The following is a 17,124-nucleotide window of genomic DNA, read 5'->3' as shown; positions in this document are numbered from 1 at the left end:
TGGTAACCCTCAATTTGACATGAATATGGATCATTTTGATCCTTACTGTGTTTTCGGAAACACTGAAAATAACTAAACTACATGAGTTTGGTTCATTACTTTTGTAAACTCCTAGAAATTTTAAGAGTGATGAGTTCACAGATGTTCTTAAAGTCATTTCTATCAGCTTTCATTTTGTGCCAAGAGGACTTCTCTCATTCTCTGGGTAATAAAACCTTTTTAAATAATCATCTCGTAAAAGTGATGATTCCCAATATTAAATCAGTGATCGCCTAATACCTTGCAATCCAGTTAAATGTAATGGCAAGACTCCCATCAGTAGGGGGCAGAAGAGCTCCACTTCATGAACCACTGATGCCAGAGAAACTTTCACATCTCCTAGTTTTGCCAGAGCTTGATTATTATTACATTCCTGCTATCTTTCTTTTAAATCTCAAATGTTTATACTTTTCCACATTCACTTTTTCAAACATCCTTTGTTCATTCTCTGTCCTTTTATATTAATTTCTAAATATAAAAAAAATACAAACTCTAGTTATGACTTTAGAGCAGACACTTCTGAAATGGACAACTTTTGAAAAATCCTCAAAACTCAAAACTCAAGGAAGGGAGGAAGGAAGCAGCGATGTGAGGACAGAAAAAAGAAAAGAGGGACACAAAAAAGGGAATAATGTCCAAGAATCTCTCGTTGCTTTGAGACGAATCCCTTAAAGCTTGTTTTCTCCCCTTAACTACTCAAACCCAAACACTTGTGTCCAATATCACCTCTTGAAATCTGAACTTTCACAGGCAAGAATCCAAAAAATAAAGGTTGGAAACTGATTCTAAAAGGTGGGTCAAACTTTAGATGTAATGATTTATGCAAAAGTGGATCAAGTTTCTCTCTGGTGCCACTGAAAGTGTAATTCTTTTAGATGATCAGTAGTTCTTCAAATTTGTCACTCTGCTCTGAAATGAGGCAATGGGATGATGTCAGCTTGGTGACTGAAGTCTCTGATGACAGCAGGCTTCATTGGATCACACAATCCCTCATTTCAGCGGCCCGCCCACCCGCCGCAGTGACAACAGCAGCAGAAACAGAGCGAGCCTTCATCGGGCTTCATGTGATGTGAGACATCCACACCGCAGGACCGCGTAACTCATCCAATTGGACCGGCACTCACTGACAGAGAGACAGACATATAAGAGGTTTATTCGATTTGTGTTTTTTGTAAATAGAAGAAATATCTACCTGGATGTTACGTTTTGTCCGTCATGCGCGATTTTTGCCCTTTTTGGGTGACGTTTCATCCTTAAAGCACATTTTCACAATGACTTTTATTCCACTAGGAGTGTTTCTGAGCAGATCTGAACAGTAAAAAGAATCAAGAATCTGAAAGTAAAACAGTTTACAGGAACTTTATTTCTTCACTTTAAGAAAAGACTTTCATATTTCAACCTCGGGCGTTTTGCGCCACGTGTCTAAAAGGCTGCATGCAGTTGAATTAGGGAAAAGAAAATTCTTTTACAGTTGTTACGTTTTCTGCTGGTGCGGTTCGCTTCCACACTCCACTGCGTCAAAGGATCCAAACCCTTGGAAAAACCCGTTGCCCTCCTCTGGCCTGTGGTGGCGCCGCACCAAGAACCTCTGAAGGAAACGACATGAAAAGCGCCGAAGAAGACACTGAAATTTCTTTCTAAACTAAATGTAAACAAACATGGAGTGCTGTCAGACCTCGGCTGTTGAAGGATTTGTCTGTGGTAAAAGGCATTTCTTTCGCTAGCTCTGGATTTGTGCGTTTGTTTTGGTTATATTTACCCAGAATGCCATGCTCTGTACTTCTCTTCCTGGTTTTGGAGTGGTCTCCGGTCCATTTGGCGTTCACACGCCAATCCGAAGCGCTCACCCAAACAGACACCTGCGCTTTAAGGCGGACCAGAGTTCAGTCTGTTGGTCCACATCAGAGCTCGACTGCGCATTCACACCTCGCCAAACGAACCAGAGTTTCCAGGCGGACGAACTTTGGTTCGATTAAAGCCCACATGCTGGTAGCTTTAGCCGCCATTAAGCGGCAGGGCGAGCAGCCGTTGGGCTCCTTGATGGTGGGCTTGTACAGTATGCTTCTGCACGTTGCGGCATCTGTGTGTATGTGTTCGCCTGTGAGGTGTCTGCTTGTTGGTTGCGATGCTTAATTAACTGGACAGGGAGGTTGACGGACATCTGCTCTCAGCCTGCCGCTTGGGTAGCCTGACCCCCTTGCAGTGTGTGTGTGTGCCTCGTATATGCGTGTGTGTGTGTGTGTGTGCGTGTGTGTGTGCAGGTATGGACTTTGGCCAAGACTGTGCCATTTAAACGTTGGATCTCAGGACCAGATGGTGCCAGCTAGCGTCCCCTCGGTAGACTGGTGACCGCTAAAAAACCCTCCCCCGGATGCAACCCCGATGCCCCGCATCAAATTGTCAGATTGAGCTGGGGCCGGTCTGCTAAACACACACAGGAAAGGCATGAGCACACACACACACACACACACTTATGATCATTTGGTTTTGTACGCAATCTTGTGTCTGACAAACAAAGAAATAGTAAACTAGATATTCCAATTTCTTTATCATATTAAGATTTAAGAAATTACTAAACACTCTGAAACTCATAAAATTTCACAAGCTTGTACCTCTGGTTTGGACAATGAATGTTTTTGAAAGCATCTTAGTCAGTGGTTCATAATTTCTGGGTGAAAATATATTTATCCAGCTCTGATGAGTAAAACCTTTAAAACTTCTCACGTCATGCAGCTGGGTGCAAATTGTAGGTGTAAGTTTGACTCATTCATAATTTCTACAGACTGTAAATGAATACGAAAAACTTGTAAGTTTCACTAACGTTACAAAAACATGAGAATGGAAACGTAGATTTAAATGAAGTCAGTGTTCCAGCTGCGTCGCAGTTTTCTGGACGTTTGTTCCAGATTTGTGGTGCGTAGAAGCTGAATGCTGCTTCTCCGTTTTGGGTTCTGGTTGTTGGGGATGCAGAGCGGAACCAGAACCAGAACCAGAACTACTGAGAGGTCTGAAAGGTTGCCATGACAACAGATCCTTGATGTGTTTTGGTGCAAAGCCGGTCAGTGATCCGAAAGTGCCAGAAGGATTTTAAAGTCTAGAAGAGAAAGTCTAGGAAGGTGATTTCAGAAATGACAAATATGAATAAACAATAATAACAAATGTCATCCGTTATTTAATTTCTCTCAAACAGACATAAAAGTTTTAAAACAGACATTTGAATGCCAGAAAACTCCATTAGATGCAACAAATCCCAGTCGATTAGTAGGAAGAAGAAAGAAATGTTCCAGAGTTGGTTACAAATACATATTTGATTCTTATAGTTTCTTCAGATTTAACCGACACTTGACGTCACCCTGACGCCCTCTGCACCGGGGCACGGCGGTGGCAGCATCACGACTTCAGAGAGGCCAAAGTTCATAGAAAGATGGAAGGAAACCCGTAAGCAGCTACAGAAGCTTTTCTGATGTGCTCTTCAAGCCGCCTCTGCCTCCGTCCCTCACCCTCCCACCCCGTCTCCCTCCTCTCCTCTCTCCTCCTGTGTGTCTAACCTTCCACATCCTCCACGCCGTCCCGGTGGGTGAGGTTGCGCAGAGCTGTCAGTCCCTCGCTGAGGCGGCCGAGCGGCACGTCCCGGTCAGAGGGGAGGCCCGGGGCAAATGGTCGGGGGCACCGTTGTGGGTCCGGCCGGCCTCCCACCACTGAGCGGCGGACCCCCTCAACAGATTGAGCCTCCAGCTGGCCGGCACGGGGCCCGCCGCGGCCCCATGCTGGGGACACACATGCCACGAAGCACAAATTCCCTCTTTGGACATGTGTGTGGATAAGAGGCCTGAACACAGACACAACAGGGAAAATGACGTTTTCATAAATGTCAAAATCAGGGATGTTGTGCAGAAAAAGAAAACGTATAGACTCCTTTATGTATCTATAAAAACAGATCATTTATGTAACTTGTTAAAGCGTTGTTTGTTTCGTTTACAAAACACAGATTTTTCTTTCGATTTGGTGTGTAGTTAAGAATAAAGCTCAACCTGAAACAAGTCAGTCGTGACATTAAGAACGTTAACATCACAGTCATTAAAAAAACAATACGCATGTCATCTCTTTTGCCTGAAATGACTCTAAACACAACCGTCTGGTTGGATAAGTTTAATCTTTATATCCTGAATAGAATGAAAACCAGTGAAGACAGCAGAAACCTGGACTTCAACGTGAATCACCTTTACACCAAGTCCAGGGTTTAAACATAGGAGCAGGACTCCCTCTTTTACCAAATGTTCCTGTGAGCATAAAATTAAATTCAAACATTTTGCGCCTTCTGGACATTTTCAACTCTAGAATGCAGCAACAAATCAACACTTTTCATATGCTTGATATCAAAGTGTTCTCATCCACTTTCTATTCTCGATGTTCACATGAGCTTCTAAGATCTTCAGAGTTTCTCTGAGCTGTGCAGCTCTATGGTGATAATCTATGGATCTTCATTTTCACTCCACACATTCCAGAAGTTGTGCTTTTTGTTTTTTGTAAGATTGAGAAGTGTGGAAATGACTCTTAATTAGTGAATCATTGGTTCAGACTCGCATGCATTTAGCCCGAAACGTCACCAGCATGAAACGGCTCATGCGTCACACCTCATAGGGGAAAAGGCACGAATCCTCCTGTGAATCCACATGAACTCAGTCTTGGACTACGCCGACCGACACAGGAGAGCAAGACAACACAACAGAAGATGACAGCCAGGTTCTGTTTGGAGAAGGGTGAGGAAAAGTGGAGCAGAGCAGGAATCATCAATGAAATAGGGCATAAAAGTTATCAAAACCTAAGATTTGTTTTTTTTTGGATAAACATTCTCCCCTCCCCGGATCGAATTTGAGCTTCTTTCCATCTGGAAAGAAATTCAGACAGCCTGCATCAAAGACCTGGAGATAAAAATAAAAATAAAAAAAATCCTTTGGGGAACAATTCAGATCAATTTAAAATTTGATTGGGCTTGATTGTTGTGCCAGATTAGTAAAATATGTTTTTAAAATTTTTCTTCTTTTTTTTCCTCTGCGGTTTTTCTTCTACAATGTTGAGTCATTGTTTACAGTAGTAACATGATCCTTGATATCAGTACACAAATAACTAACATTGGATACATGTTGGGTATTTTTTTAACGTCATTTAATTATAATTGAGCATTTTCTGTCAATAAGTGAGTTTGTGAATTATAAAGTTTTTTCTAATTTACATTAAATCTTGTTTTTGAACATTTATTCTTCTGCAACAATCATTTGATAAAGTGCCATCAAGCTGATTTTCTTTTCTTTAGTTATTTTGAAAGTAACTCTAAAGAATATATATACATACATATATACTGTAACATTTAGCTGCTGGAAACCATCACAGCTCATTAGACGGCCACTGGACCGGTCCTACATTTAATCCCCTGTTTGACCTTGTTGCCTCTCTCTCTCTATCTATCTTTCTCTGTCTCTATCTTTCTCTCTCTCTCTGCCAGGTAAAATCTTCATCCTGTCTTTATTAGCTACACTTGCAAAAGCAGCCTTCCTGCCTGCTAAGGTCCTCAGGGGCCCCCAGGCACCAGTGCAGAGGCCTCCAGGGGCCAGAGGAGCCAGGCTGCACACTGTCGGTCTACAGTCTGTTCTCCAGTTGTGACAGCGGACGCATCCTTATGATGACAATTAGTGGCTGTTAGAAAGCACAGATGAGCAGGGGAGGCAGGAGGGCGCCACCGGCAGGGGAAAAAACCTCCAGAGTGGAGTTGTGGGAGGCGGGGGAGGGGGTGTGGGGTGTGCAGGTGGTGCTAAAAAGCAGGACACAATTAACAAACATGGGGAAAATATCTGCTAATGAGGCTGGGCGAAACTCAAGGGAACCGGTGAGATTTGAGGGGTGAGGGAGGAGGAGAAGAAGGGATTACGAGTGTAACTCTACATCAAGGGAGCATGTGGGTGAAGCCGGAGTTACTTTGGTCTCAACGCTCATGTGAGGTTGGAAAAAAAAAATTTAAAAAGTGAAACCTGAACAGGGACAAAGTCTTGGCCGCGATGCTTCATTATCAGAGGCAGTTATCAAACCGCCGACGTGTGCGACGACGCGGCAAACAAACTTCACCAGTGACGACCAGTCAGGCTCCATTAAAACAGAGCTGGTTGCCAGAAACGTCCAGAAACTGTCCACAGCGCTTCACTTCTACCCCATCTTGTCGTGTTGCAGCCTTGTTCCAAATTTTACTGCATTACTCTCTTCCTTTAAAAATTCAGAACACGAAAGATGCTTTTGAGTCTTTTGCAATTTTTTTTCATGTAGAAAACCAAGAAATCACATTTACAGAGGCATTCCCAACCTTTGCTTTATTTTTTCCCCCAAGTCCCTTTAATATAACATGTGGAAAAGGGGAAGATCTGCAAATACATTCTGGAAACCCGGAAGGTTTTGTTTTGTTAAAATACTGTATCAATGTTTTTGAGCTGCTTTAAGCATAAATAAAACTGATTGACTGATTGATTGATCCTGAAGAATTGGAGTTAAAAATGGAGGTAGAGGAAGACGACAGAGAAGCTGGACAATTCCTGAGACGAGAAGAGGTGAAGGAATGAGACTCCAAGTAAATACATTCGTGACACAATTGTGGAAAAAAAAAAGGACGAGCCATAACATTTGACATGTGGATATTTAGCATATTGTAGAAAAATCCATGTAAGGGAGCGTCTTTGGAAAATGTTCGGTGAAATGTAATTGACATTTTTATCTCTTCAAGGAGAAACTAAGTTAAAGATTTTTACATTTATTTATTTATCTTGTTTTTTTCAACACCGACGGAAGACAGTAGTACAGAAAAGTAGATAAATCTACTCATATAGCATGTCGCCTATCTTTGAAACATATATTCAGTTATGCACAGTGAAAACCCAAATCATTGGCAAATTGACAACAAAAGTATTTTAATTCAACCCAAGAAATGTGTTTCTGATCACAAATGATGCAGGTGACATTGAAAAGATAAGACAGAATATATTTTGAAAGTTAAACTTGTCTTTATATACATTGTATTGAAATATTGCACACTGAAAATTACCTGTACCCACTTAAAAAATCAAAGTAAATAATCAAAGATTAATCGGCGCCAGAGCAATCAAACAGATTTTGTAATTTTACACGCTTCCACTGGCATTTGGATGAACGTGGCGAGGTTTTTCAAAGCCTCCCTGACGTCAGCCTTGCTCACAAATTGTTCTTCAGATTGAAGTCAGAACTGCAACTGGGTCTCTGCAAAACGTCAGCAGTACGTGATCAACTCAGATGAAGCCTGTTGGTAATATCAGAAGATTACTTCAAGTATAAGTCTGTCGGGTCTGGGAATAAATTTGAGCATAAAAAATTATTTGGCCTGATAAAAATCTTCAAAATTGTAAGTCTTTGAAGACAAAAAAAAAGAAGACAGTGCAAAAACAAAGAACGCAGAATAAAATTAAGGACCTCTGATTAGATGATTTTATTTCTCTATATTGTTGAGTAACTATCACTCTGAGTGGTTTACACGACTAACGGGGGCAAAACTTACCAGCTTTAACAACTAATCACCTCTCCATGTGTAAACAAGTGTAAAAATCAAAACAATGAACGTCTATAAACCACAATGATGTCAAACTAGGTACATGACTGAATTGATTTTGAGTTTTAAATCTGTTGCACAGGGATAAGGGGTTCATGAAATCCTGTCTAATCCTCACCTCGGATCTTCATCTTGATGGGAGACTAATTCATCCTTCTGTTTTAATCCTAATCTAATCTATAGTTGTTGGGTTTCACTTTTATTTGCAAACTGGTGCAAATCGAATACTTTTAGTATCATGTTGTCGCCTCGGATCTTCATCTGAGGTGTGTGTCATCAGTCGCTGCATCCAGCGTCTCCCGAACAACGAAGCAAGGGTTAACGGTGGGCTAGCCTAAACAACGACAACGAAACATGAAAACAAAAACATCTCCATTCTGGCCCCTCCTCCAAAAAAGAGAAGGGGAGGGAAAAAAAAAAAAGTTGTGACAATGATGCCATGCAGGGGGAACAACCAGTCCGTTGTCGGGGGAGTGACACGCCGTATTGTGCCTGGCAGACTACATTGCCTCATAGCAGCTGGGATGTGCTGGCAGGGGAAACAGAACTGGCTGTCATCAGCTGGGGGAGATGCAGTGTGATGCAAGCAGCATTACATCACAAAGGGCCGTCCAGGCAGGCGCCTCATCTGATCGGGCCGCATCCAAAGGGTTCATGCCGGGTCTGAAAGTGGATCCGTTCCACAGCGCAGTTTTTTTTTTAATTTGTTTATTGGTTTTTTTAACTATATGTAAACACCAACACAAGTAAACAAGAACAACCCACCCCGAACAAACATGGAGCACAGCAGTGTCAACATAAAATAAAAGAAATAATTAATTAATCTAAAAAAATTATAATAACAATAATAATAAAAAATAAATAAACTACAACAAAAAAAGACATACATACAGCCTACATACACAAAGTACAGGCAGACATTCCCAGGCAAAGATTAAAATAGTCAAAAACTCTCGGGCCAAGTGAGTGATATAGTAAATGTAAAGAAATAAAAAATTAATTAATTAATAAAATAAGTAAAGATTACAGTCTCTGTAAGAAAGATTGCAGTGGGTCCCAGATCCTCCAGAATTTGTCCGACTTTTGATGAAGATCATGAGTCAGTTTTTCAACTAAAACAATAGCAGAGATTTGTGAAATCCACATATCAACTGTAGGGGCCTGCGGTGCTGTCCATCTCAGTAATATACATTCTTGGCCAGAAATAAGAGGATTACAAGCAAATGTTTAGTATCTGCATTAAATAGAGTTTCTGAAGTATGATTAAAAAGACATAAGGAGGGAGTTAGTGGGAACTGTTTACCAAATCTCTTGTATCATCATATGAACTGCTTCCCAGAAACTCTTAATACAATTGCAAGACCAAAACAAATGAATAAATGTGTCCCTATGTATTTTGCATTTACGACAAAGATCTGAAGCATCAGGAAACATCCTCCGGAGGCGAACAGGTGTATAATAAGTTTGGTAGAAAAATGTAAAGTTCTGCTCATGTATAGAGACCGAGGTGCAGTTGGGGAAAACCCCAGTACAAATTTCCTCCCAATCTGCAGGATCAAACGCCAGCCCCAGATCATGTTCCCACACCTGCTTCATAGCATCATAACCTGAGGAATCAGAGCCAGACAATAAACTATACATCTTAGAAAGAAGTCCTTTAGGAGATTTGGTCATGACAATCATATTTTCTAACTCTGATAAGCAGTTTTTAACTGGATATTAAAAATCATGTGACATAACACACAGATATATGGAAGCCCATTTAGGCCACATTATCTGATGATAATGACACAGTAGTATATTATTATAATCTTATGTAATTTTTATGAGATAGTATCTCACTATGAGATAACTCATAATCTCATATATAAGATGACATCATCTTATCATGAGATATTATCATGAGATCATTATTCATTATAATATCTCGTGATAGTGTGATCATATGTCAATATACTGAAATAGTGAAGTCATTAAAATAAGAATATTTATTTTTTTGATCAAAGTGGCAGAAATGTGCTTCCACACTACTTCATCGATGCTCTACTTTCACAACACTTTTCAAATGTGCAGGCAGTTTTGAGCAGCCAATTAGAGTTCAGCATATCCAGGGTTTTAAATCATCTTCTCCGGTGCTGAGCGTGTTGAAGTTGTGTTGTTTGGCGAATGCCCTGAGCTGGTTTTGATCCAAACATTTAAATCGGAGCGATAAGAACCGCATCTGCATCCAGGAGGAGGATTCAGGCGCTCACCGATGCTGGTGCGACAGACTGGACAAGAGAGACACCAATGAAGCTTTTTTACAAGCAGATACAGAGTGGGCTCCCCTTCCTGAGCTTAAATTTAAATATCTGTGAAAGAATGGCTGGATATATTACACCTAAGATTTATTACAGCTGGTCAAGGCTGTAATAAAGGACTCAAACTAATTAACTTTTTTTTCAGGTAGTATAATCAGTTCTTATTTATTTCTACTTATTTTTCATTTGAAGGCTCCTCAAGCACTTTGTTCCTCCCTGAATATTTTACCAACATGTTGAAACCAAGAAACTTCGACACACTTTGCATCTCCCCATTTTGGCTTCCTATCTCTGCCTCTCTCTTTTTTTTTTTTCTTTCCTGTTTTGGTTCATAAAATGTAAGGAACCAAAAAAAAAACATTTTTTTTATTCTACAGTCTCACATTTTACACACAAGCCACCAGTAGTAACACACATGCATATCTTTTCCCCCATGCTCGCTGCTCGGCTTGTAAAATGTTTGGAAGTGAATGTCTACAAGTCCTGCTGCAATTAAAATAATGTCTCCCCATTATCTGTATGCAAACAGAATTAGCTGCGGGGTTGTTCTGTCACTTCTGAACTGATGAAAATGTTGACCCAACTGCTGCACTTAACGCGCACGCACGCACGCACACGAACACAGAGACGCGCGCGCAGCAGCTCTTTCCCGGGGCCCTAATTGCCTATAAAATGTCAGTCAAGTCGGTGTGCAGGAGACTGTCTTCTGGTAAATTAACCGGTGAAACTGGCACCGCCTCATTAGACGAGAGACACACGACGGAGCACAACACGCCGGTCGACGTTCGGTTTTGCAGCGACATTCGGCCCGACCGTGAAACCCCTCCGGGATTTTTCTATCAAGCAGAGATGGAGTTGGAACCGCGTGTGAGGCTGAATGCATGTCTGCGTGCATATGTCAGCCGGTGTGGAGTTTTGTATTCACGCGTTTGTGGCCCCCGCGAGTTCGTCTGAGTCCCTCCTGAGGGAAATTAGCCGCCTCTGCCCCGCTCCGTCTCCAGGTTCGGCCCTGATGTTTGCGCTCTCTGCCAGGACACTCCCACTCCCATCGGACCCCACTGTAGCTAATTGCTGAATACACTGGCTGTTGTTTCAGATGTTTGCTGGGGGGGTCTCTGTAGAAAAGACCGCGGTTCTGCCTAATTAGGGAGACGATGTCCAGAGACTGGACGATGCGGTGCGTCGTCCTCGTCGCTTGACGTCATTCATTTGCTTTGGTGTTAATATAACATGAGATATAAGAACCCGAAGCAAAAGCTTGTCTTTATTTTGTGGAAACTTCATCCATGATCCATTAATTGATGCTATTTACTTACAGCGCAGCAGAAAACCGCCCGGGTCTCCGAGTTTTGGTGTTACATCATGCATAACTTACACAGAAATTGGCTTTAATAGGCTGTTAGTTCAATGTTTTGTAATATTTCTGTAGGATGATGTTTTGAGGAAGAGGACAAAAGAAAAAAAATCTAAGCAGTCTGCACAATTTGGAGGCGTGTGTGCATCTTCAAATCTTGGAGCCATTTTCCATTGGGGGGGGCGGGCGACCTCTAGGTGCAAAGTGCTTGACTGCAGCACTTTTAATTGTACTTACTGAAAGCACATATTGCTACGTTTCTCTTGTTTGTGGGATTATTTTTTCTTACACTGCAGCCAGATTAGCAGCAGATTCCCAATCGCTTCGCAGCCACGCTAAGTCGGGCAACGTGGAGTATTGCCAATGTCAGATAACAGATGTTTTTATTCGTCTATGATACACTGTTTTTTCTTTAATGCATTTTCTTTTTTACATTAACCAATGGTGTGGTGTGTGTAGGGCATGTCCACACTCATTGTTATTCAGACGAGTGTTTCCACAGAGCATATTAGCCACATCAACCACAGATTGAGTCTGTTGTTTTTCTCCTTGACCACGCGTCACTTTCCAAGATTTCACACAGAGCTCCAGCAGCGCTCTTCACAGCTACCGTGAACTTTAGTCAGCTTGATTTGCCTTCACAGAGCAGAAGGAGCAGCTTTGGGCTGTGATGTGAGAGCATATGATTCCTTTAACTCTTCCACCAGGAGTAAAAGTTGTTGTTGTTGACCACTTTCATTTCTGTTGTCTTGAAAGTAAAGAAATAACTAGGAATTTTTTTTAAATTTCCATTTTGGTGGATAAAAAAATGTCCTGGAAACATTGGATTATGTTTATTAAGAAATGTTCGCGCCTTAATCCCATTTCTTTCTTTGTTCACAGATAAGAGTGATTTAATTGCACTTAAGTGCAAAGATGAACATAATTTTATTCATTAAAAAGATACAGATTTTGCGTCTTACACTCCTGTTTCCATCTACCTTTACCTGACATGGGTTGATGAAGAGCTTGCTCCACTCGTAACTTCCAGCTGCGAGACGTTTGAGGGATTTCGAGTCACCTTCAAGCCTCTCAATGAGTTCAGGGTCTGACCTCTGACCCGACCCAGGACTGGTTTGTTTTGTCTCAGCATCATGCTGCGAGGTCCAAAGCCTGAACATGTATGCGGACGTTAAGTGGACCGGAGGCAAATTGCGAACCACGGTAAATACAACCAAAACAGAAATGCGTGAGTCTTACACTGGAGGGAGGAACGGCTCGCTGGTGTCTTCTTCAGAGGTTTTTGTGTCAGTGGTTCTTGGTGGAGCGCCAGCACAGGCGAGGAGGTGAACGGGCTACTCAAAGGGTTTGGTTCGGTTCCCACTGTGAATTGGGAGAGAATTGGACATGTCAGCAGCATCAGTCTGCTTTAGGTCCTACAATGACGTAGTTTCAGAAACTTCTCTAATTAGAGACTAATTTCCACCAGAAACAGCATATGCTGTAACATTAAAAAAGGCTTTAAATAACACTTTGTCATTATTTAATTGCTTAGTTATGATTCTTGAACTTTTAAGTGTTGTTAAAATTGACATTTTCGATTTTCACATGTAAATGTTTATAAATGTAAAAAAAATAATAAGATTGCAAGAATATATTCTTCCTTCTCTGACAGAATTTCTAAAGGTAAAACCATTCATAATTGACTTACTGCATTTATGGGGACAAGTCAGCGTCCAACTGTCTCTGTTTTTCGCCGAAGATTTATCGCTGCATTTTCCCAGCCGGTTAAACGTGTTCTCTGCCATCGCCGGGCAAAACAAGCAAGCATTGAAACAGTTGCTGCTCCTTGAAACATCTGAGTGCGAGAATAGAAGGTTTTCAGAGAGTCCGACGTGTACGAGCCATCTGTTGGACAGTGAATGTGTCTCTGCTTCCCTCACTGTGACAGCACTCACTGTGAATTACACTGTTACCGCCAACTGTCTCCTGCACTGAACACAGGGGCTTCTCTGTGCGCGTCAGGCCGATGGTACGCCGGCCATAGTGGCCGGCCTGTTGCTGCCAGTCTTCAGAATCGGTGAAAGGAAGAAAAGGAGAGAAAAGGCAGAAATAAAGAACGAAAATAAAGACACGGAAAGAAAGAAGTGACACCATTCAGGGTCGGACATGAGAGGCTGCTCTGTTTGTGTGGTTGCAGGTGTGTGTTTGGTCTGTCTGGTTGTATTGTCTTCACATTGATATGATACACTGAATGAGGACTTTGACACACACACAAACACACACATATGCAAACATGCACAAAATCAGCTTGTGTTTACAGTGAGAACAAGCTGACAGTGTCTGCTGCAGAGACAAACATTTGGGCAATAACAGATTACATGTTTACGAAGGGCAGAAAAGATCATCATTGCTGCTGAGGCGCTATGCTGCGACGCCGCATTGAGGCGACTGCAGAGACAAAGGAGAACATTTTTCAGATTATTCTCAGAAATTTTCTAGAAAGAACTGGGAAGTTTCTGAGCTCCAAGAGTTGGAACGTTTTCAGCTTGACGAGCTCAGAAAGTTTGTCTTTTCCACTTATAAATGGACTTTTTTTCTGTCTCCTCACCAGGATGAACCATCAACCTGTAACACTTTTCACGTCTAAGAAAGTCAACAAATCTAAGCAATTGTAACCAACAACAATCCCCATCCTATGTGAAAGCTGAATTTTTCTTTTTTTGGGCTGTAACAAATATTTATTCAAAACATTTAAATTTATAACTGATAAATATTGAAAAAGACCATAAAAGCTGCATTTAATAGTCAAATTAAACTCAAATCATCAGCAGATAATGACAGATACCAATAGAATCTGGGAAGCAAAGACTATTTCATTATTATTATTTCTGTTTCTGTATTTTATGTCTCCCCAACACACACACACACACACACACACACACACACACACACACACCCACACACACACACACACACAGAACAGAAGCATCTCTCTCAAGCTGAAGCCTTTTCAATATTCATCTGTGACTGAGACTGTATGTTGACCCGATCTCATTCTTCTGTTCTGCACATGAACAGAAACACATTCACCTTTTGTCTCTGCTCGCTGGATGGCATCTTTACTCATAAAGGTCTCTGTGTGTCTGACGGTTCAGTCGGGGAACGTATGGTGAGTTGTGTCAGTATTAGTTGAACTGACCTTTTCACTAATACTGTCATGTTGTCACTTTTACACTTTTCCTTTTGCTTTAAATGAAATAAAGTGGACTAAAGTCAGCAAAGTGTGCTAACCTGAAACACACTGGCTGCTTCACAGGAATTATATACATATATAACATTTCTTATTAAGACAATCTCACAGTCGACTTGGCGCTTTCATTCAACTTATTCTTTACTTTTTAACTCGATCAAAGTTAAAAAGCTTTTATGTTGTCTTGTTAAAAACATTACCCAAAATGCTATTTGTGTGAGAAATTCTGTTTCTGCACCAATTCGCGTTGTAAATAATCACAGTCATAAAGTGTTTACAGTTCAACTTACTGTAGACGGCTGCAGCTAAAGGTCAGGCGACATGGGAAAAAGTAGCAGAAAGTTTGACTGCAAATGCTTTTCAGCTTCACTGTAGTCCAAACTCCCCCCCGCAGCATTTAAAATATGAATAAATAAGTGCATTTTCAATGATATAGATGTTGATATTGAGATCACTCTATGGAATGGACATTTCCTCAGACTATGTGGGTTGATTTTGGTTAATTGTGGGGTGGCAGTGGTGTATGTTTGTATGTGTGTGTGTGGGCGGGTCTTTGTGTGTGGCACAATGTTTGTTCTGTGCGAGCATGCAGACAGATGGCCGCGACACTTCTGCGTCTGTGGTCCAATAGTCCCGGCATTGTCTCCGTCACAGAGAGCTCGGATTGCCGCGGCGGCTCGTCACACCGTAGGTGTCTGTAAAATCCCCCCAAATGTTCTGGTAGAACAAAGTGGGTCCGACTCCCAAACGGGCCTGGATTCCTCTGGAAACACCGTAGTTCTTCATGTCTTACCTGCACCGAGCGGGACCGCTGAACTTCGAAATCCCTGAAAGTAAGCGGAAAAGGAAATAGGTCGCCTCCTCGTGTCCGATTACCTCTTCGTATTTCGTTATCGGAGGATCTCAATGACAGGTTCCTCTCGCAGAACTGAAAAACATTTTGTCACCGTCGTCAATAAACAGACGAAACACACATGCTGAAAGTGACACCTTACTCTAAAAGTGTGCAGATGGGGTCCAGCACAAAAGAACTTTGAGGCAATTATCATAATCTCTCTCTCCCTGCGTTTCCCCTCATGATTAAACATAGGAGAGTTAAATCAGACGATTAGCATGCTGTCAGGGAGAAGTCTAACTGCTGTTGTGTTTCACAGTGTGAGAGACAAAGCGCTGGCCCGCGAGCCGACAAGCCTCCCCGGCCAGCTACAGTAAACTGGTAAACACACGTCTGTTTGGCTCAGCGGGGGATGACAAACACCTGCCGAGGAGGCAGAGATGAGAGGGCGGGAGCAACTAAAGAGAGAGGCCCCGGTTTTGACTCCTTGGCTTCGGTGTCTCTTGGCACCTACTGTCCAGAAATCTGGGACCAAACAAGTCTTTCTGAAAGGTCCAGGCAAGTACTGCCAAAAGCGTGTTTGGGGACAGAAGGACGTGAGCGGAGGGGGGTAAAGGGCAGTTTGTGTCAGACGCAGGCTGGACAGATGAATCACCTTTTGGTTTGTTGTGTTAATTCGCAGGGGTGAAGGGGAAAGATTGGAAGGACATGGAAGAGAAACAGAGTAAAGTAAATCTGTTCATCTATGTATCTATTCCCTGTGATGACGCGCTGGCCTCAGGCCCAGTGGCTGCTGGAGACATTGTTGCAATGTTCCTCCTCTGAAACACTGCCTTGGTTTGACCCGACACTCTTTCATTCAGAGCGCACAGCAAAATGTTCGGGATCATCAAGATGGTTTTTTTGGCCAAATGTAACAGCTAGTTATGTTCTCACCTGACCACCATAGCATTCGGGACTCCTCTTCCTGCACGTCATCTTTGCCCAAGTCTTGTTTCCTGTTGCTGAATCATGACCAAGTGAGGCCTACGGTTCTCGGCATGTTGCTCTTTAATGACCTCTGGGTCGAGCCGTAGACGTTCCCTTAGACGGGTTTCCGTCCCGCCAAAAAACGTGGAACAGGTTCACGCCTGTTCCACGTTTTCACCATTTTGGGGATTCTTGCTTTTTGCTCGCTCGTGTTCCACAGCATCAGGGATTTTGTGTCACGTCTGGTCTTAACATCTCGCTACACCGAGGTCTGACGTCTTACTTTTTCAGATTTCATTGCCTAATTAATGTTGGCGGTTACCCTTAAAATTACAGATCTGCGGTTGTTCACAATTAATTCATCATTTAACAAGATCAACAATTATCAATTGCTGGTTGGTTTAGACTGTCGGTCCCCCCTTTTCTTAATAAACTGGGTTTTATATTTCCTCAGGTTGTCTTTGTAAAGTTTGTTTCATTATCTGAAACAGTAAGTGTGCCATATAGGTTTTGATAATGTAATATATCATTTGGAAACTCATATAAATAGTCACCAAAACTCATGGTCTGTGTGCACTGCAGTTGAAGATCATTTCAGTTCTGACCGCACAAGAGCCTGCTGCTGACAGGGAGAAGAACTAACCAGAGGAAGAAAAACAAAACCTGCAGCTTTTTGCATTCTGTCATCTTTGGTTTTACTCTCAGGTACGAATCACCGACACAACGGCACAGACATTAATTTCAGCTTTAGGTTAAAGAAAGTCTTTCGGCTGA

General features: G+C 42.0%; 1 protein-coding gene across 1 annotated transcript; it reads right to left on the bottom strand.

Moving 5' to 3' along the window:
* Positions 1-3,582: 3,582 nt before the first annotated feature.
* LOC129361191 (uncharacterized) lies at positions 3,583-16,359 on the bottom strand. Its single transcript, XM_055031921.1, has 7 exons — positions 16,318-16,359; positions 15,340-15,373; positions 13,252-13,362; positions 13,005-13,151; positions 12,554-12,676; positions 12,301-12,466; positions 3,583-3,868 (listed from the first exon to the last, which is right to left on the bottom strand). Exons 1-7 carry the CDS (start codon positions 16,357-16,359, stop codon positions 3,583-3,585), a joined length of 909 nt encoding a protein of 302 aa, XP_054887896.1.
* Positions 16,360-17,124: the final 765 nt, after the last annotated feature.

The sequence above is a fragment of the Poeciliopsis prolifica genome, unplaced genomic scaffold (assembly GCF_027474105.1).
Source record: "Poeciliopsis prolifica strain line A6 unplaced genomic scaffold, Auburn_PproV2 SCAFFOLD007, whole genome shotgun sequence".
NCBI classification, from domain to species: Eukaryota; Metazoa; Chordata; class Actinopteri; order Cyprinodontiformes; family Poeciliidae; genus Poeciliopsis; species Poeciliopsis prolifica.
The sequence above is the reverse complement of the archived record's forward strand: the minus strand, read 5'-3'. Positions and strand labels throughout refer to the sequence as shown.

What these genes read in the sequence shown, in the direction of transcription:
- LOC129361191 (XM_055031921.1), bottom strand. Translation starts at nt 16,359, where the DNA reads ATGACGTGCAGGAAGAGGAGTCCCGAATGCTATGGTGGTCAG. An exon ending in CGGTAACAGTGTAATTCACA is followed by an intron (nt 13,152 to 13,251) that starts GTGAGTGCTGTC and finishes TCTCGCACTCAG; the next exon opens with ATGTTTCAAGGAGCAGCAAC. An exon ending in GAGCCGTTCCTCCCTCCAGT is followed by an intron (nt 12,467 to 12,553) that starts GTAAGACTCACG and finishes ATACATGTTCAG; the next exon opens with GCTTTGGACCTCGCAGCATG.